The sequence below is a fragment of the Pelodiscus sinensis genome, chromosome 17 (assembly GCF_049634645.1).
Source record: "Pelodiscus sinensis isolate JC-2024 chromosome 17, ASM4963464v1, whole genome shotgun sequence".
Taxonomy (NCBI): Eukaryota; Metazoa; Chordata; order Testudines; family Trionychidae; genus Pelodiscus; species Pelodiscus sinensis.
Window position 1 is genome coordinate 23,654,927 of NC_134727.1, and position 22,059 is coordinate 23,676,985.

At 45.5% G+C, this 22,059-nt stretch overlaps 1 protein-coding gene across 5 annotated transcripts in view; it reads right to left on the reverse strand.

The window, feature by feature from the left end:
• Positions 1-22,059, reverse strand: part of ARHGAP26 (Rho GTPase activating protein 26) — a 354,648-nt gene that overhangs the window by 167,072 nt on the left and 165,517 nt on the right. For all 5 annotated transcript variants that reach the window (XR_012896344.1, XR_012896345.1, XM_006128543.4 and 2 more), the window contains exons 12-14: positions 17,994-18,030; positions 9,269-9,334; positions 7,077-7,151 (exon numbers count right to left, since the gene is read on the reverse strand). Coding sequence is in view for 3 of the 5 variants with exons in the window: in XM_006128543.4 (XP_006128605.1) it covers positions 7,077-7,151; positions 9,269-9,334; positions 17,994-18,030 (178 nt within the window). In the remaining 2 variants the exon portion in view is untranslated. The remainder of the gene's footprint in view (positions 1-7,076; positions 7,152-9,268; positions 9,335-17,993; positions 18,031-22,059) is intronic.

Sequence of the window (22,059 nt, forward strand, 5' to 3'; positions counted from 1 at the left end):
AAACAAACAAACAAACAAAAACGTGCAGCTGTTCTGCATAGACTGAATACGAGGCTTTAGCCAGCAAGATGTTTTCTTCCCAAAAGCAAGATCTGAAACAACTGCAGAGGAAGTTGTGCTTTTAAGAATCTGGAGTCATGCTGCTTCTTCTCTGATCTCTGTAAGTCTCCAACCAGATCAGGTAGCTAGGGGTTATTTCGAAGTCACTGTTTGTAGTCAGATAATACTTAAGGCAGTATTTTATCAGTTTCTGTGCAAGCTCTGGTGAAATAGCCTAATGCTATTACAGTAAAATAACTATTGAAAAAAAGGCAGGAAACATTTTTTCTTCCTGAAGATTTCTAGCATTTTGTACTTCAGTGCTACAGGCCCAAAGGATTTCTGGAATTGGTTACCATCAGGTGTCTGTTCAGTGTCATATGTAAATGGAGCAGTCACTTTCAGACCAGTTCCTAGCACACAACTGTCCATGTTCCAAAGATCACCATGACAACTGTCACCAAGAATTAAAACCAAATGACACTAAAATCCAACATTATATTTGCATTAATTGGCACTATCGGTGGTTACCTAGGTAAAAGCTCAGGTATGCGATCTGTAGGAGTGAGTATCATGGCTCCTCCAAATAACAATTGAAAAGCATTGTCTGGTCACTGTTTCAGAGGGGAAAAGCCATGAATAAGTTCCTAGTGCAGGCACAAGTATGTGCTTCCAATTGCTTTTGTGCTTGTTTATATTCCATTTAGGAGTTTGTTTATTGTCTAATTTAAGTCTCAACCTTTTAACTATTGGAAGGTGAAATTGAGTGTATTAATTTCCTAACCATTGAAGAGTGATAAATAAAACCCTAGGCCTTGATTACAAGCTCAGGACACTGATTATACACAACTCAGATATAAAACTAGAAAGTGAGCCTTGATCTGCCATTGGTGCAAAAGGTGCAATTGCGTTTCATGCAACTAAAAAAGTGCTTGCCAGCCAGCCTGTAGGAAACAGACTCCTAAAGCATATAATGACTACCAAAGCCAAATATCACACTGCTAGGTGCAGCTTATTCCCCTCTGTCATTTCCCGACTTCAACTCAATGGTTGCTTTTTCTTGCATTCATGTATAATATATTCCTGAATAGTAAAACAATAGGTTAAAGTTGTAATTTTGAAAGCAACTGAAAGTATGCATTGAACAAGAATTAGGATTTTCTTAATGACAATGGGGTTATTTTAAAGAAAAAACACATCGAAAAGGAAAGTGAAAAAGATAAATTATTACAGACAGTCCCCGGGTTAAATGGATCCGACTTACATCGGATCCCTACTTACAAACGGGGTGAGGCAACCCCGCACTAGCTGCTTCCCCCCAGCAGACCAGGGAGACGCGAAGCTAGCACCTCCCCCAGCAGACCAGGGAGACACGGAGCGGCTTTTCTCAGCAGACACCTCAGTTTGAGATTAAAGGACTGAGGGAAGTGAGGTGTGGGAGAATAAAACTGAGCTCTGGAGAAATGTTTGGCTAGAGTTTCCCCTACAATATGTACCAGTTCCGACTTACATACAAATTCAACTTAAGAACAAACCTACAGTCCCTGTCTTGTATGTAACCCGGGGACTGCCTGTAATTAAAAAATCACCCAGTCATCACACAAATTAACACAATTCTTCCTAATCATTTTCAGTGTGACTTGCCATCTGACTTGCTTTTTGAAGAAACCATGTTTATTGGTTAAAATTAACTTGATACAGTCAAAAGTAGCAGAACGTAAAGTTTTTTTATATCAGTGCCTACACAGGTGTTTAGAGACGTCTAAGCAAGATGAATGTACAAACACAGCAAAGATGAATGTGAACAATAATGGAAGATAGAAGCACAAACACTTCTTCTTCCAAAAACCCCTTATCAAAACAGAGTTGGAAGAGGTCAACTCATCCGCCCCTCTCCCCGACCCCGTGCAAAATTCTTCTTCATGCATATTTATGAGTGTTTTGTCCTGCCTAATCATAAACATCTCACCACCTGGAGTTTCTACTGCATCCAAGCTGTTATGAATAAACGGAACAAAAGGACAGAGATTGTTACTATGATTTAAAGGATTACGTGGTGGTCATCTGAAGAAAAACAAGGCAGCCCCAAACACAACAGATTCCAAGATCAGCAGACGTTAGGAAGTGGGTTTTGTTTTTTGGTGCAGACAACAGCAGCGATGACTGAGAGGAACTGTAGGCATCATCTCCAATCCTAAGCCTGCCCATCCAGGCACACAAGCAACTCAACAGCTCCCACGGGACAGTGAATCAAGTTATCTGGGGCTGCCCAACTGCTGCTTGATGTTAAGTTAAATGACTGAGAAGGATTAAACTCTGGTAACAACAAGCTCTATAATGGAAATACAGTGAGATGCTTGCATACAATGGCCCAGCTGCTCCCCAGAGACTGATTCTTCCAGCTGGTGTCTGAAATACCCATTGGCCTATCCATCGACATCATTCCAAAAGTACCGCAGAATGCCTTCAGTTAATTTCTGGGAGACATAAGGGGGTGGGAAACAGTATCAGCCACCAGGCTGCCTTTATTTCAATTCCTCGCCACTTTATGATAAATCAAAGCTGCCTGGGATACAGTCTGTGACCAGGTACTAATTCTGATTGCTACGTTGGTGACATAGAATGGTTCCAAAAACAGCCATAAACACTTTTCATCCAAAAGGCCAATGACTCTAGGAAGTTTCACTCACCACTGACTATACTTCCACCCCTGGCCCAGACCAATAGAATCACTCGGTATGTTATACTCCACCATGTATCTTAATTAGGAACTTCTAAGGCAGGGATTTTCAAGGTATGGGTCACAACCCAGTACTAGGTTGCGAAATGTCAGACACTGAGTCACCTTGCTATAGGGTCATTAGGTGACCAGTGGGATGCTACGGCAGGCTTCCTGCTAGTCCTTGCACCGAGGACTGCACTATGTCCTGGAAGTGGCCAGCAGCAGGTCCAGCTCTTAGATGAGAGAGCCACAGCTCCCCGAGCACTAGCTCCAAGCTGGTTCCCAGCCAATAGGAGTTGAGGGGGGGCAGCATGCAGAGGTGCTTGCACACCTCCCCTAGAAGCCTGATTAGCTGGTGGCTGCTTCCAGGCACAGAGCATCCCACAGTGCCAAGACAAACAGGAAACCTGCAGCAGCATACCTGCTGTTCTGCTGACCGAGAGCCACCAGATGTGCACCCCATTTTCCTGCCCTAGTCCTGTGGTCCCCTCCCCTAAACTCAGACACCCCCTCCTGCATCCCAAACTCCCCGATCTTGGTCCTACCCCAGAGTCCACACACTAGTCAAAAGATGGAATTATGCTGGATCACAGGCATCAATTTTCTTCAACTGGGTTGGGAGAATAAAAAGTTTGAAAACCACTGCTCTACAAAATAGATATTCATGTTGGTTCTATTACTATACTGCTCACGCACACACGTGTGTGCCTCTTAACAATACAAAACTTCAAAGCCAGCTGTTCTTGGAGATTCTTAATTGCAGGGGCTAAAGAAATATAAACACTTCACAAATGCTAACGACCTAAGTCCCAAACAGAAACCCTGACAGAAAGTGTCACCATTTCCCCAGCAGGGAAACTGAGGTGCACCCAAGGAAAAGGGTTTGTCTGAGTCCAGCGCAAGAGTGGGGCAGGGACTGTGTTTGAGTCTGATACCACTGCTGCCAGTCCAAATGGCCATCCGCAAATACCGCCAATCCGAGCACACAGCAGCGTAGCACATTCTGTAGAAAAACCTCACTCCAAAGGCCTTCTCAGGGGCATACCACTTACACCAATCACTGCTCTCTGAAACCTGATCCACTTGCCATTTAATCTCTATGGGAGTCACTAACGCTAACCACATTCATTCTAAATATAAGGGAACCTGAAGTTGTAAGCAAAATCTGGTTCCTTCGCGCATGAGGTTTTGATCTGAACAGTCAATATTTGAGCAGCATGTTGCTTTTACTATAAACACATTAAGTCCTAAACAGGCAGTGGGGAAGGGAGGCGGAGACAGAGCTCAGTTTGGCTCTTCCTTTACAGAAAGCTTGCATCAGCCTGAAGGCTGGAAGGCAGCAAAGATACGCCCCTTGGGTTCTGTTCTTAATAGGAGGTCAAGACATGCCCTTTTCCAGCCAGACAATAACAATATTGAAGATCAACAGGGATTAAAATAAATGACCTTGCAACACCTACTTGAGTGACACCCCCGAGCACCCAGCCTGCCAGCGCGCTTAGGGCTCATTACTATTCTTCTGACATCAGCAGCTAATGAAGACATGGCAGGCAAGACACAAACATAGACTATATCACCACACTGTGAGGCACGAGGCCAAAGATTGAGTGTCTTCAGCTACTAAGGAGATGATGCTTTTGGAGGGTGGCCAAAACCTTTGATTCCTCTCAGCACTAAAGAACCCACAAAGGACGAAATCCAGCCATCTGTTACAGCCAGGGAATCTTAGACTGAAACAGACACATTTGAGAGAGTGGAACCAAGGCTGTGATTGGGCCCACTGTGTGGAGAAAATAATTCCAAATTCTTTGGTACTGTTCAATATGACACATTCTGGCTAAAAAACAAAACAAACGAAAACCATCCAAAGGTCCTGGCATATCAGATCAGGTGCCCTCAAACTAATTGCTTATGTTTGGCAGTGGCCACTACCTAATGTTTTCTTTTTTGAGACAGGCTGGCAACTGCATGACCTGTGAACTAGATCCAGCCCAGATGACGTCATTACATAGCTCAGAGGCCATATTCTGATTCTCCATAATCTAAGATGAACTGTCATTGAAACAACAGTCCTTGTGACTGCAAAGATCCAAATGGTGTGAACAGAGTGTGATGAAATGCCGTGTGCCTTGGTCTGCCCATACGGTTGCCAAGTGCACAGTTTTCAGCCGAACAGCCAGTCGAAAAGAGACCCTCCTCAGACTGGTGAAAATGAGAGTGAAGGTGGGGGGAAATCAAGTAAGCAGGAGCAGGGCAAAGTTGTTTGGCTTCGTTTGGTCGGAAAGCTGGCAACCCCAGTCTGCAGAGAGACTGAACAATGACAAAGGTGTGAATGCATCTGTCCCGTTAACCTCACTTTCAAGCACCATTATGAAATTTTAGTGTCAACATTAAATGATCATTTTAGTGGTTAGTCATAGATCATGGGAGTGGGAATGAAGTAAACAGGGATGGGAATTGGACAAATAACGAAATATTCAGTTACAGGCATCTACTAGTGAGGGACAACTACTAATTCATATTGGACCTACTAGCCACCAAATAGCATGAGGTGGGGTTGGAACGCCGCCCTTCTGACTGTGTACAGCGTTCAAGTGCTCTTTTCATAATTGCCTATGGTATTGCAACTCTGGAGGGTATTAAATCTAAATGAAGTTTTTAAACTGGTTTAAACCGGGCTGAAAACCACATGCTTTGGCTTATAGCAAGTTATCTCTTTGGAAACCCACATGGAAATTTCCTTCTGTCATGGTTTCGTTTCAGAATCCAGAGCAATCAGGCAAAAAACAAATTAAAAACCCCCCTAAACTGCTCTCTCATGTGAGCAGCTGTATTTGTTTTAAGTTTTGCTGAACTTTTGCATCGATGTGTCAGCCTGGCCATTGAACTCTTTGCTGCCTGTTGTACACTGCTACTGCCACATGAACAGAGCCAGCAACAGGGATATGTGGCATAGTTAACTGCCTGAGACTGCTGACTTCCAACGGGTAGCAAAGTGAGGAATGTTTCTGCCTGGATCTCAAAGGGGCAGCAGTATTAAATGTGGATCAGCCATGTTTTGCTCATGTTGCTGGCTGATAGGATGTGAATGGGATCAGGGGACTTGCAACCCGTAAGTTTCATGGCAAGGCACATAGTGGAGAAACACCCCTCTCCCCCACCCCACAAACACACACTAAATGAGATTTTGGGGCCCTGCTGAATCTGCACTGACCTCTGAAGAACTGCACCTTGCCATGAAGTTTTCAGCTTTCAAAACTCCCATGATTTGCTGTTCTCCATACTTCACAATGAGAGCAATGGAACTATGAAGGCAGAAGGCAATCTGCAATGCACAAGAGCTTAGCACAAAGGAGGAACGAAAAAGGAGATGGTGTCACATCACCAGGCTGTCTGGCATGCACACAGAGAGGAAGAGTAGCCTCGAACTTCAAACGGGCAAGTAGCCTTGAACTTCTACATGGGAGAGATGTTTGAAGGCCTGTCTAGGACTCTGTCGCAAGAGTACATTTTCAAACACTGGGTTGAGCCTCGTTGGTCAGACACAGAGCCCTAACGATGTGTCATCCCCTTTTGCCGTTTCCTTTAGCACATTCATCTACATATAAACAAGCTCTTTCAAAGGGTTTTATTGGGGGGTGGGCGGTGGGAACCAGATGAAATTATGGAACAGCCACTGCCCCACACAATCCAACAGCAGCTACACCCACTACATACTCACTAGCTATCGCCATCCAGTCAATCTAGACTATTTCCATCACACTCTGACCAACTGTTCGGGTGGCTGTGTTAAAGTCCGACTGAAAACGAGATTCTTTTATGACCTGCTCCAGGGGAAGTTAACAACAAGAAAGGGTATGTGGGGGCGAGAATAAAACAATGCTGCTTGCAGTAAACATAGCTGGCCAGGAAAATTAGGTCTAAAGGGAGAGCAACTAGAAGCATGAGCAATATGAAATAGAAGCAAAACTTGAGAGACAGCATGTGGCAGATACAGGAATAAAACTGAACATACGGTTCAGCTATTTTTTTCCTGAAGGTTATAGGCTGCATTTGGGAAGACTGCCAAGACTTGGGGAGCATACTAGTGAGGCACAAGCAACAGACCAGGTGAAATAAAAGCTCCTTTAAGTGAATGCCCTATATAATTCCTAGTGTTCCAATCCTTGCACTCTTTTGACCCCGCACAGACCATGTTAATGAGACTACATTTCATGAAGTGGAATTCCCACCCCAGGTTCTGGTATTTCGACAGCCTCCATCACTGGGCCTGGTAATAAGCTGCTTCCCTCTAATGCGGATTTGAGACACTTACCCATTAAGATACTCAATAGCTTTTGAACTCTGGAGTTTACTCCAACAATTCTGTAGAGCCCTTGCTCATTGATCCCTGGGAAAATAAAGAGGTTACTTAATTAGGAGAATGTTAAAAGAACTATTAACATTTCTTTCATTTTCTTGGCTTTGCTAATAGCTGCAGTAATTAAAGCTTTCCACCAGCTGCACGCTACACCCTCAGCCCAGCTAGTGTAGAGAGGGTTGAAATTTGATTTTAATGCCTGGATTTTTATGTATTTATTTCAAGAAAGTGTTGTATCCCGATCAGCTCAGGAATCAGAGGATAGTGGTACCTTCTCTCCACACTGATGAAACAGGAAAGAAGGAAAGCACCAGAAACAAATATCAGTCGATTGGCAACAGGTGGGTGGGTTGAGGAATTTGATATTAAGACCTGCTGGTCTGGCAATGTGTCTTTCTAAGCATTAGCAGAGTATACAGCACAATATGGTTCTGATCCAAAGGACTGCCAATGCTAGTACAGAAGTAAGTAAATAAATGGCAAACATCAGAGAGCTATTTTGATGTCACAGACACCAGTCCAAGGACCTGACTAATGGAAGCTGAATGACCCTCCTGGCTTACTGAAGGGAATGAGAGTCGAGGGCATTTTGACCTCTGCAGGTCTAAATATTCTTGTTGGCTTTATTTGCCTTTAAAAAAATAAACAGTGTTTTAATCACAGCCAGGCTGTTATCTGAACAGTCTGGATCATGGACAGCAGGAAAATATCAATAATGCAAACTACTTTTCTTTCTTTAGGGAGCTGAAAAACTTCACCAGCCTGCAGCTTTTCAATAACCACTGCACACTCTATATCCCATGATCAGCGCCTCGGCAGCACTGCAGTCGCTGCAGAATGGTAAATGCTCAGTTCCAAACACTACTCAATGTCCTGAATTCCCTTACAGGTTGGATGGAGAGCTACAAATTGGAACTATGGACTGGGACTTGGAAGACCTGGGTTCAAGTCTGGCTCAGTCACAAGTTTCCTACATTACTGAGGGCAAGTCAGTTTCTCTTACTTGTGCCTGCCCCATCTGTCAAACGGGAATAATATTTCTCTACTTTACAAGGATGTTAATTACATTTATTTGAGAGGGGTGCAGATACGACAGTGATTAAAACTACAGTAGACTTCCAATAGTCTGGCACCTTTGGGGTCTAGGGGGTGCCAGATTATCGGATATGCCAGAGTATCAGGAGGTACTCTGGCAGGGGGGCTGTGATGGCTCTGGGGGGGGGGGAGGTCGGCGGGGAACAGCACAGCATGGGGCGAACCCTCCACTGTTTTGCAGGGAGGCGGAGGAAGCCCCGTGCAGCCGCTGGCAACAGGCCAGCTGGGGCTGCAAGCAGCAGCGGCGACTTGGGGAAGCAGCGGGGCAGAGCAGGTGGGGTGCTGCCCAGTTGGTCCCGTAGCGCTGCTCCTCACCCCCCTGCTCGGTGCCCGGAAGCACCCCAGCTGCTCTGCTCCGCAACTCCCCCAAGTCCGTTGCTTGTCAGTTTCAGCAGCGGTGGACTTGGGGAAGCAGCCCGGAGCAGATCAGCTGGGGTGCTGCCGAGCGCGGAGCAGGGGGGTGTAGGACCAACCCGGCAGCACCCCAGTTGCTCTGCTCTGCGCCGCTTCCCCAAGTCCGCCGCTGATGAGTTTCAGCAGCGGACTTGGGGAAGTGGCGCAGAGCAGCTCCAATTGTCCGGCTGGCTGGAGCACTTCCAGGTTCAAGTTGGTGCCGGACTATCGGGAGTGCCGGACCACTGGATGCTGGACAATTGGAGTTTTACTGTATTTATATACACCTGGTCTACGTGTGGAATTTCATGCAAGATTTAAAGTGCACTTGTACTCACTATCCTGTAACTATGTATTTGCACATTAAATTATGCCCAAATTAGATTTTAAATTAAATTCCCTCCTTATTTCAAAAATCTTGACCAACATTTCTTAGTGCGTCTTTCTGTTTCTGATATCTGCATGTGTTTGACAGTTATTCAAGGTAAAGTATACGCCCAGCTAGAGCACCATGCGAGCCTATAATGAGGTATATCAAAAATGATTCTGAGGGTTAATAAATCATCTCTGGGTGCAAAAAGAGAAGGCAAGCACAGACAATGCTAAAAGCGGATGTAAGAGTTTCCCTAAAAACAAGGCCATCTGGTGAATTAATATACCTCTTGTTTCAACAGCATGTATGCATTTCCGGATAATGCTGAATCCGATATTATCCAACTGGGCAGCTGAAAGAAAAGAAAAAAAAATTGACAAAACACCTAGCAATGGGGATGATTTCACAATGAGCACTCCATTCATCCTGCAGAATCACCTCTGAGATTGAACGAGATACAGTATTGTATTGCTTTTAAAAAAAATAATCTTGGAGGATGCATTTGATGTCCATGAAAGGAAGAGACTAACGCACTAGCTTTCATCAGGAACAATACAGGCAAGCACAGGGCACTGCTAATAGATCTCGTTTCAACCCCCTATGATGTTCAAATCCTGGGTCTACCCACAGATCTGCTAAAGCATTTTGCTCTTGATCTGCAACACCACCAGTACTAGATCCCCACAGAAATGCCAGATTGTGCTCGTGCATTCATTCAAGAACGGGATGCTATCTCTTGTAATGGGTATCTGGCAGGGAGGTGCCATTATCTCTTTTTAGCCACAAGCCACATTATTTTGGATGACCCATCTCTAAACATTCCATGAGTCCCCTACCTTGCTTTTATGTCAGACTTCTGCCTCCCTAGATAAGAGGGTGGGGGTTGGTTCTTTTGATTGATTTTCAGGTTTTGCTGGGGGGTTTTAATCGTATGGTAGTTTGGTCCATTTTGTCCAGTGCCCTATAAAATGTGCTAAATAAACTGGCGCTGTGCAATATTTTTCCTTTACCACTCCCCCTGATTTTTCAAAACCATACCAAAGACACAGCTGATTCATGAGAATTGGAAAGTTTGTTGGTTCCCCACACCTTGCAAGGTGCAGCCTCCCTTACTAGTATATTTGACCCTTCTTCAGCCATCTGCTGCTCATTTGTTTTCAAAATTCTGCACTGATCCCATTACTTACATAGAATCATTGAATCATAGAATCATAGGACTGGAAGGGACCTCAAGAGGTCATCGAGTCCAGCCCCCCGCCCTCAAGGCAGGACCAAGCTCCGTCTACACCATCCCTGACAGATGTCTATCCAACCTGTTCTTAAATATCTCCAGAGAGGGAGATTCCATCACCTCCCTTGGCAATTTATTCCAATATTTGACCACCCTGACAGTTAGGAATTTTTTCCTAATGTCCAATCTAAACCTCCCCTGCTGCACTTTAAGCCCATTACTCCTTGTCCTGTCCTCAGAAACCAAGAGGAACAAATTTTCTCCTTTCTCCTTGTGACACATGAAAACGGCAAGAGAGACAGGGACAATACAACAGAGACAATTTGACTTCTTCAGATTTGTTTCTCTGGGAAAACTTGCTGAAATGCTGAGCCAACACACACAGCACATTTGAAGAATATTTACATTACAGGACATGCATACCAGCTATGACGTCAATAGGTCTTGCTAACAGCTTCATGGGTCCTTTAACATAAGAATGGCCATACTGGGTCAGACCAAAGGTCCATCTAGCCCAGCATCCCGTCTGCCAATGGTGGCCAATACCAGATGCCCCAGAGGGAGGGATCACAATACCCCAACTATTCCAGATTCAACACATCTCTGGGGTACTGTGTTTTAGGTTAGGCTTTTGATAGAACAAAAGCGTTCGTCTGTTTTAAGTCCATTTCAGAACTCTTCTGCCACACTGCTCCATAAACATGGGGTAGTCAATATAAAATACCTTGGATCTAGCAGGCCCCTTACTATCCTGACAACCTTTCACAGCAACAAAATTATAAACAAAAACAGTTCCAGGCAAACCAGAGATGCCCAGCTAGTGATTTGCAGTGTGTTAGATTTCAGATGCCCAACACAGGAAAAGGGTCCTGATTTTCAAAACGGCCTCCCAAAATTTCTAGTAAAAATTTAGTGTAATGTTTTTTGCTGTCAGCATAGCCTACCCTAGATCCTCCTCATCCCTTCCATGTGCTGCCTTTCCCCACTCACGTGCAGCTTACGTTCTGTCCATGTTTGGCACTGAGAACAGGTAGGTTATAAATGCGTTTCGTCCACCCTTCTCACAATTTATTCTCCTCCTAAGCCTACCACACCCCTCACTACTGATCAGTTACCACTAAAGCGTGCATAGCAAGACCTTTCAATAGTGTTTGCCAAGACAGAGCGAGAAAGCAGTTTTAGATGAAAGTGACGATCCTTTTAGATGAAAGTGACAGAGCATAAATGCCCTCAAGCTGTTGAGTCAGGTCTTTAGACTCCTAGCTGAGCTCTGGATCAAGAAAGGTCAGGGATTTATTTGCCATCTTTGTATCCTTATGCTGTCCAGAAATATCTAATTAAATAAATACCTCAACAGCATTATTTATCCTTTGACTTTTAATGAGCCCCATAAAAAAAAAAAACTTGATTTCTACTCTCCCTCCCAGAAGCTTCTTTTTATCTCAGTTGTTTACTCACTGACTTAGCTGAGAGCTGACATCTCATAGCTGCATCTGGAGCTACTAATGCTGTGATCCCCACACCCACGCCATTCGCCCTAGACAGCTCTTTGAGCTGCAGCACTAGGCTTTAACCAGATTTCCCTCACATCAGCAGCAAATTCCCCATTTAGATTCTGCTTGCGAGGCTCTGATGGTTTGGAAGTAGTGGTGGAATGCACCCGTGTGATGGAGTCTGACGCATTTTGAGCTACCACAGTGAGCTGCAGACAGGAGTTGGGAGAGTAATGGCAACAAAGGGTATGTCTACACTACCACCCTAGTTCGAACTAGGGTGGTTAATGTAGTCAGTCAATCGAAGTTGCAAATGAAGCCCGGGATTTAAATATCCACGAGGAGTAACGGTAGTTTGAATTAGAAAGCCTAATTCGAACTACCTACTCCGTGCCGCGTGTAGCCGCGGGCACGGAGTCCGAACTACCGGGGATTTAAAAATGGCGGCACCCGGCAAGATGCAAATGAAGCCCGGGATATTTAAATCCCGGGCTTCATTTGCAACTTTGATTGACTTGGGATTGCAAGTTTGAACTAGGGTGGTAGTGAAGACATACCCAAAGAGAGTAATCCCTTTGAGCTATCTTGGCTACACAGAGAGCCTCTCAGTTCTGTGTAATAAAGGAGTATTCTTCCTCGTATGTTCGTATGCTTGCATTGCTGCTTATTTTCATGAGAAGTGCAGAATTGCAAAGATGAAAGTAACAGTGTCATTTATCAACAGGAATCAAGCTTCTGCTCTAATCATTCACTCAATTTGAGCCTTTTACTTGGTGTCTGGGCAGTGACAAGTTGAGAGATATGGTATGGGGAACCAAACTAATTTCAGGGGAAATGGCTTGCCTCGAGTGTCTCCGTATGCCCCATTTCAGTGGATGGATGTGGGCCGAGCATACACAGTCACACTCACACAAACAACAGTATTATCATAGAAGTATTTAAATGCACAACTGACCAAGGTATTAAACATTCACCCTATAATCTGGCAAAAAGATATTTTAATCAACATTTGACAAGCATTACTATTATTCCAGTTTTTCTGATAACTAAATACAAACTACTTATCCTGTTTTATGCAACTTCTTGAACCATCCAATTTGGACCCATCTCATCTTGAATTTTTGCCTTGTACATTATTTCTATGTAATCCATAATTCCATCATTCAATGCTGACAACCCAACTATCTGAGCACAGGCAAAGGGGAGAGGGGTAGAAACCAGCTTCAGGCTGATTTTGCTGAATCCAGACTTACTAACATCGCACCACACCAGCGACACAAGATCAAATGGATTCCTCTGCAGACTACATAATACATCTTTGTGTGCTATAGCAAAACAAAGACCATATGTCAGAGTTTTATGGAATTATTAATGGAGAAATCAGAAACGGAGACCTGGAAAAATGAGGCTTTCATTTGATATTTCAAAGATGAAGTACTGATGAGATGCCAAGATGACAGGGAGGAAGAGCCGCAGCACAAAAGGCTCTCACATTGAACACATTCTCACAACAGTTGGGTAAAAGACAAAGAGCAGGCCGCTGTGGAATAAGCGAAAGGAGTGAGGTGGGTATGCAGAGAGCATAAGGTCTTTGAAAAGTTTATAAAACAAAGGTGGAGAATTTTGAACCAGATCCTGAAATGACTAGGGTGTCAGTGGAGCAGGAAAAGGAGAATGTAATTGGTACCTCGAAGATGAACAAGTCCAAATGGCCTAGAGAATATTTGTTTTCAGAGAACAGAGCGGGACAGATCTAGGTATTGCTAACTAAGGAATTAAAATACATGTAGTGTTATAGAAGTTCATTGAAACTCATCTGTCCACCCCTCTCATCATCCATCTCTCCCTTTACTCCCTAAGCAGAGCAGAATAAAAATCACTTTACAGGATGCTGGCCATCTGCTCACTTACTAGCTTATAAAATCCAAGGGCTCTGTAAACTAAGACAGCAGCCAAGAAGCAAACTGCAGCTTTCAGACCACCGCACATAGGGAAACAAAATAGCACTGGGAATCAGGACTTAGGCACAAACTCCAGAGGATCCATCAATCACTGAACCAATTTTAACAGCTTGGTAGGTTTGCTGGGAAATAAACTAGTAAAGGGTATGTCTACACTACAGTGTTAATTCGAGTTATCTTAATTCGAAGTAGTTAATTCGAATTAAGCTAATTCGAATTAACGCGGCTACACACAAAATGTAGCTCGAATTAGCATTTTGCTAATTCGAAATACTGCATCCACACTGACTGGACACAGAATCGGATTTAAGGCCAGCCAGAACCAGGTCAGGCAGGGCATCAGGTCAAGAGTGTCTGTGTGTATTTGCTGCCTGAGGCTATCTGATGCCTGTGCTTAAAGGGACACCTCCCCCCGCCTCTCGGGCTGCCAGCTCTCAGGTGTCCCTGCTTGCTTGCCTACCTCGATGTGGGACAGCAAAGCATTTGTGTCTCTGCATGCTCTGGTTGCACTCACTCAGGACACCACAGCACTCTGCAACACGGAGCCAGAGCTGCCCCTGGGCACTCTGATGCTTCTCGTGGATGTGTTGCTGCGAGCCTGGCTTCATTTTCTGCAGGCTGCCATCCCGGAGGTCCATCGGGGGGAGGGGACTGTCAGTATCCAGGAGGCCCTGCGGGAGAGCTTCCACCCTAGGGAGCACTAAGAGCCTCCCAGGTCTGCCCCATTGGGGGCTTGTGCCTCATTCCTCCTTCCTTCTACTTACCCTTCCCTTCCTGATGTTAAATAAAAAAACATTTCTTGCCAAAAACAAACTCTCTTCATTGACCGAAACTGGGGTGGGAATGAGGATGGGAGAGAGGAGGGAGAAACCTGGGAAGAGGGAGCTGGAAGGGGGAGGCAAGGGGAGGAAGGAGGAGGAGAAGCTGAGGGTTGAGGATCTTGCCAGACCAACTTGATTTTCATGCAAACCTGCTCCTGGGTTCACATGCGGCCTTTAGTGGCCAGGCTGGCAGCTTTCCTGCCATAGACAGCCGCGTTTCTCTGTCTAGTGCGGAGATCATGGACGTTGGGGGCATCCCCCCAAACCTGAGTATGGTCCACCCACATCTCTGCCCTGGACCAGGAGGGCCCCGCCTTCTCCGGGCCCTGGCAGGCTCCTGGGAGCTGGCAGACTATTCCTGGGGCGCAGTGGAGGGCTGGCTGCCAGTGGCTTGCTGGCTCATGTTTTGGAGCCACTGGGTCAGGGCAGTGCCTGCTGGCTCAGGGCCGGCAGGCTTGGAGCTGGCACAGGCACTGTGGCCATAGCCGGCCCAATTAAGGGCTCCAGGGTTGGGGGGGGAGGGAGAAGAGTTTTCCTGGTTTGGCCCAGAGTGGCCACCAGGAAAAACTGGGAAGGCTGGAGGCCAGCTAATTCGGACTAAGTGTCTACACAGCGCTTATTCTGAATTAGCTAATTCGAGTCTCGCGTTACTCCTCGTAGAGTGAGGTTTACCAAACTCAAATTAAGAGCCCCACTATTTTGAATTTAATTCGAAATAGCGGTTTGCTTGTGTAGACGCTATGGAAGTTAATTTGGAATAACGGCTGTTACTCTGAATTAACTTTGCAGGGTAGACATACCCAAACTCCTTAGGCCTCATCTTCACTCCATGAAAGATCGATGAGGTCATGATCAATCTTCCAGAGTTCGATTTAGTGAGTCTAATTAAGACCATCTAAATGAAACTCAGAGTGCACCCCCGCCAGCATCTGGAACTCCTGCTCTTGCAAAATAATGGGTGCCATATTTATTCACACTGTCACTGCATTAATCTGCTTTGGGAGCTCTCTCAAGTACAAACTGTGCTACCAGACCAAGTTTTGATTTCACTCTTGAGTGGCACAAAGCCCAATCTGAAACCTACTTAATCATGGAAGGAACCAGTAAAACCTTGCTTTGTCACTGTGTGCCTAAGGAACCATCTGTTAACATTCCTGGTCTCAAAACTAATATATTGCAGCTCCAATTCAAGCTCGGACAATGCAAGTGACACTAATTGTACCACGCAGAAGAAAGGCAAAGACAAAGTTAGCAGCACTGCATAGCCCACCTAGGTATCCAATTACCTGACACTGCACCCTCTTGTGTCACTTACCACCTCTATATAAAAACAAAACTGACAGGTATGTCAATCTTGCCTTTCAGAGGGAAAAAATTGTTGGGCGGGGGGGGGGGGGAGAAGAGGCTGAATTATTTTCTATTTATCAGCAGCAGTGGCTGGCACGGGCAGAAAGGAAAGGCATGCCACCCTGGACTGCTCAGTCAGCTGAATGTCAGGCCTATCAGATGAAGGAGCTCAATGTCAGAAGCAAGTATGAAATTCTCCGGTAGCGTGTATAGCCCTTCTCAGATTCAGCAGGGGAAAACATTCTATTTATAAGCCACACACCGGCCGGGATCCTACCGCAACAAAGGCCTATGATCTCAGGGGGTTTTCATCTTAGCTACCGGCTGCCTAAAAATGGCAACAGGACGCTCATCCTCCTGCCCTCCACACTCCAGTCCCCCTCCCTTAGCTCATATGCCCTTAATAAAGCTGCCAGTGATCTGTTCGAAGAGTTGGACACACCAGTGGGAGCTAAGGAAACAGACTGTGTGTAAATAGTGGTAAGTGGCCCAAATGAATGTAAAGGGCACAGACTGCCCCTGAAGAGAGTTCCTCCCACCCCTGATTTACTGGGGTGCTGTGTATGGAAACAGCCTATGCCAGGCACTGCAGAGACAAGGTAGGCTTTGCAAACTCAGTGTGGCTTAAACCAAGGCAATGATGAAGAATTAGAGAATGCAAGTGACCATGGAAAGCTTCCCAAGGTCATATGACTTGAACTCTACCACTGTCCAGATACAGGGTATTTTAAAAGCAATAATAAAAACTGCAATCGTTTTGCAACCTGATCATTTATGGGAGGTCACAGGCCCAGGTTAAGGTTCTGATTGATCTTTGTTCTCTTCCCTCTGATAAGCTGTAACAAGGAGATCATTGCACTTGGAGCTCCCCTAGAAAAGGTATCATATAAAGACAAAATATTACCCCTTCGCACAGCCCTTTGTGAACATGAAGTACTAAGTCAGGACTGGGGGTTCATCATTTTGCTTTGCACAGAAGCATAATAAAAACACCAAGGGTATGTCTACACTACCCTCCTAGTTCGAACTAGCGGGGTAATGTAGGCATACCGCACTTGCAAATGAAGCCCGGGATTTGAATTTCCCGGGCTTCATTTGCAAGTGCGGTATGCCTACATTACCCCGCTAGTTCGAACTAGCGGGGTAGTGTAGACATACCCCAAGTGTGATAAAAACTGCATGCAGCCAATAATCAGAGAAGTCAAAATGAAGGGGTGAGTTCGTGTCAGAGAGAAGGAGGTGGGAGAGTGGAGAAGCAAGAGCAGAGAGCAGCTGCAAGAAAAAAGCATTTAGAAATATTCCCTCACTTAGTGTCTGTGTTGTATCAATAGTGAGAAGTGCTTCCAGGCAAGTATGAGGACAGGCCTCTGTCCCAGAAAGCTTACAAATGAAGTATTTACTTGTTTTTAAAAGGGTTGGCAGCAATGTGCCCAGTTAGTTTAGGTCCATTTAAGAGCCTCAACAAAAGGCTAGCCCAAAGCTACTTGAAATGGCCCAATTAAGGGGTTTGAGACATAGGAAGTCAGAGGTGAGACAAGGTGAAACTGCTACTCATAGGAGCTCTCTTCTGACTCTGGGATGCATGGATTGTCTGGGCTATGGGCATTAACAAGACTTTATGAGCCAACTTTTTGGGGCTCTTTTTCAGTAATCTGATCAGACAAGGTCTTCCCAGAGTCTCTCCTGGCACTGTCCAGTTCAGTCCTCTTGATAAAAAAAGTTTGTCTACTGGGTCATTCCATTGGTAGTGCTGGAGAGAATGAAGGACTGGTGTGGTTGATTTTTTATTTAAAATATCAGTAATATTTTTAAAAACATACTTGGTTTTTATAATTATCCCCTTCCTATAGCTAGCTCTTACTTCCGCCAAGCGCTTTACAAACCGAGGCAGATCCTCATCGCCCCAACACAACGGATGAAGAAACCTGACCGTCACGTCCTAGTGCAGATGAGACCAGAATTACAGTCTCAACGCCCCGTCCTTTTGTCTCATTCAAACTCTTCCATGATGACTGTCAACTATAAGCAACAGACACGGCCACATCAGTAATTATCGCATGCTGTTATGGCATGCAGGGCAATTCCTATTCACAGCACCTCCTACTCACAATGCATCATTTTCCCAAGCAACAGTTCTTGCTCCGAGAACAATACTTACTGCCTTCACTCTGATTGTCTTTGTTCGAGTTGTAGACCTGGAAAACAGAAGGAAAGCCTTTAACCTTTGGGTTAAATAAATGTTCCACATGCTAGAACAATTGTAATGTATTATTTACATTACAGAAATGCCTAGAGGCCCAACCAAAGATCATAGTTCCTCAGCGCTAGGTGCTGTACGTAGTAGGAGACTCTGCCCACAAGGGTTTACCACCTAAATAGAAAAGAGCAAGACTAGGGAAAGGCAGCATTGTCATCTCTAGTTTTTAGGGGGTGCCAAGGCATAGTGAAATTAAGCAATCTATACAAGATCACACAAGATGGCAAAGCCCCACACACTCGTGTCAAATCCAGTCCAGTATTTTAGGCACAAGCCCTTCCCTTCATTAAAAACCTCTGTCTTTAGTGGATTAAGTCTTGGTCACTTTCACATCACCAAAGATGTATCTTGATGGGCAAAAAAAAAAAGGGTGGGGGGTTCAAATCCTGTCATCTTTACGCAGCTGAAATCCCTGTCCAGATGCATGCTAGCACATATGAAGCTCTGTTGGTTGCCTCTGTTAGTCAGAAGGGAGCCTCTTGTACTGCCCAGTCAGCTAACATATCATGATGGAGGTGCAGCTGGTCCAGAGTTAGCAAGCAGCATTGTGACTTGGCTCAAGAGTCCATGGTGCCCCTCAGAAGTGAGTACAAGGTTCACTCAAGTGAGGGGGCAGAACTGGATGGGAAGAGGTGGGACAGGGTGGAGCCTTAGGGGAAGATGAGGAGTGGAGGTGGAGCCAGGAACACCCCTTGGCAATTTTCAAAATCAGCACCTGTGCTGAGCAGCGGCAGCAAGTGGAATGGGCAGATAGCGCCTGGGCACTAGGAATATGCCTGGCCTGGGGGGCCTGTTCCAATGTTGGGGGCTGGGTCTCTTCTCCAGCCCTGCCTGCCTCTCCTGCATGCTCCCTACCCAGACTCCATTCCAGAGTTCAAACCCTCACTCCTCCTGCACTCCCTCCTTTACCTCAAAGCCCCTGGCCCAGCCCAGAGCTACCCAGCACCCAAACTCCATCCCAGAGCCTGCACCCCCTGCTCCCAAACTCCCTCCCAGAGCACCTGCTCCTGCATCACCCACCCCGTGTGCCAGCCCAGAGCTGGCACCTAGCATCCAGACTCCATCCCGGAACCTCTCCCACACCTAAATTCCCTCCTACAGCCTGTACCCCTCCCCCACACAAATTCCCTCCCAGAGCCTTGGGCAGATGAAGGGGGTGAAGGGAGGGGTGTGGATTCTAGGCACCACCAAACCTGCTGCCTCTGGGTGCTGAGTGGCACTATGATGCCAGGTTGCCACAAGTGGAGTGCCAGGACAGAAGCTATCAGAGCGGAGTGTGTGCACATTGGATGCGCTCTCCAACCCCTCTCCCCACCCTCAGATCTCCTTTCTGCACCAGGCCAGGATGATGGTTGTGGTGCTGAGGCAGAGATTGCTGCTGTGGGTGGTCGCTGCCATCCCAGCGGCGCGAGGAAAGGGAAGTGGTGGAGAAGGACGCTGATCTGTGATGTTGAACCATGGGTTAAAGGGAAGAAAAAAAAAAGGAAAGCAAGCCATTGGTGGGTCATCCTACTAAAAAGCTTGGGAGCCACTGCTATAGCACACTTCACTCTCCAGTGTTCATACTAGGCAGACAGGCAAGGGCCCAGGAGAACCAAAAAGTGTGTGTGCAAACTCTGAACCAACGCTGCCAGCTATAGAGCTTTCCTCTGGCCGGGAAATAAGCTGTGAAGCCTCTATGCAAATGAGACAATGGTTCAGCCACATCCCAGAGCAGATGTTGTCCCAATTCTTAACCACTAAGGAAGCAAAGTTTTGAGGGGCCTTTCCCCCACTTGACAGAATATGGACAGCAACATGACAGTCACCATGAGGAAGGGAAGGGGGGGAGGGGGAGGAGAATTCAGAGGGAATCCAAACCAATCTCAGGATGAGACATTTTATTTTAAGAACTATCCTGGCCTCCCCTTCCCCCAACCGATATATCATGGCAATGGGCAAATGTCACACGCACACTATAGTCGCCTGTGGGCCAGAAGGCTGCCTACTTACTATCAGTGCTCTGATGTGGTTACTTCACTGCAGTCATGCGCCAGAGCTCTGAAGAAACCACAAGGCCTGTAAACTAAACTACAGTCTCGCCTTCAAAGGAACAGTAGAGTTCAAAACAAGACACATAGCAAGAATACAATCGTATTGTTTGGTGGCTCCTGTCCTTTCTGCTTCCTCTCTTTCCCCCTCCCCCTCTCAGTTTCCTACCACCCCCTGCCAAGTATGTCTAAACTTGAACTGTAAACTCCTCGGAAGTCGTGACCTCAGGTCAAATCATTACCCCATTGAAGACTAAAAGAAAACAGACAGTGACTTCAGTGGGGCCAGGACTGCGTCCTTTGTTTTGTCTCTGAAAATCACTATGTGCAGTGATTGCAATTGGACAAGCAATAATGCTTCACACCTTGAAAGAACAAAAGAAAAGGGGTTGGGGAGCATGCATGGTCAAAGTCATCTGACAAACTAACCTGCACTCAGTTTTGCTCTCCAATGTGGCTTCTGGATCTTGGAGGGCTCCCCTTTAGAATAAACACACCTTCAACACACAGCAAATGCCTGATCAACGAGCAAGAGGCTCCAAGGGGCACATGCAACCAGCTGTGCAGTGGCTAGGTCATTAATCTGGGTTTGATTGGAATAAATGAGCCAAGGAGAATGAGCTTTGTAACATAACCCACAAAGCACAAAGCCAGTCCAGCCTACCAAGGGGGCCATGCAGTCGAGAGGGTGTGCAAGGGGGTGTGCAAAACAGTAGACTGATAACTTTGTGGAGGATACAAGTCCTTCAGAGCAAACCAATGTCTATTAATTCATTTTCTTATCTTCTCCCCTCTCCCCAGCTAAAAGGACAAAGGGAAAAGGCAAATTTTCATTCTTATAGAGGGGCACATGCTCTTACTTCTTCAAAGACTTGGGCACCAAGACTGAGACCTGAGATGAGTTTTAGTAGAAAGGAAATCAGGACAAGACCAACTAAGCTACACTGAAACTCTATGTACTGAACCAATGGCTGCAATTAAGTACCAATAACCATCTTTAAAAAATCATTTGTCTTTGTGTTATATTGTGCTTTTCCAACATTATTCTTTACACTTAGTTAAGCCACTTAAATCGATGCCTCTCCAGGGAATGTCAAAAGAATACCAAGTTATCATTCCTAGAATTCTTCTGCTGGTAACCCTTGCCACTATTACATGGGCCTTACTGAGAAATCACAGTAACACTTCTAGGAATTAATGGAGCAACAAAAAACTGAGAGCCTGACTGGGGAAAATGTCTTTTTTTTTTCCTGCTAGGATCCAAGCAATTTTGACTACGCATTTCCAAACAGATATACTTCTCAATCTCTCCCTCGGGGCCACCTATTACCATAGAATTCAGGCACTCCGAGCTAACTACAGTACGTGATACTTGAAAACTAGAGATTCCTTTGGCAAGAAAGAAACTGTTTTAAAACATGTTAGCAAGGGGGATTACTCGACACCAAAAAAAAAAAAAGCTGCAGTCAGCAAAAGCATTGTTCTCCAGGGACAGCATGCATGGCAAAAAAAAAAAAGTAAAATAAGTGAAGACAAACAGGAAAGTGAACAGAAAAATGAAGACTGATTGTGTAGTCTCTGACTTTCCCCATAGAACCCCTCCCTCTGTCTCTAAAGAATCCACTCTGGCAAGCATCTGTAAGGGGAGGAGAAAAGAAAGAAGAGCTGGAGGTTAACCCCTTGCTCACTGGAGGTCAAGCAGCTTTCTACCCCTTGCCTATGAATCCCAGAGTTGAAATATGTTCAGTTTTAGTGCACAAAACCACCTATACACGCCAGGTGACACTGTTCTTTGTGTGTCTTTTTTTAAGCTATAAATTTCCTTTCCTCACGCAAAACGACTTATCCACTTTTCTATTTTTCACCCAGATTCATGGCTGTCCAAGTACACATTTCACTGGATCCCACATAATCAAAGCTCCAGAGGGAGCTATTTG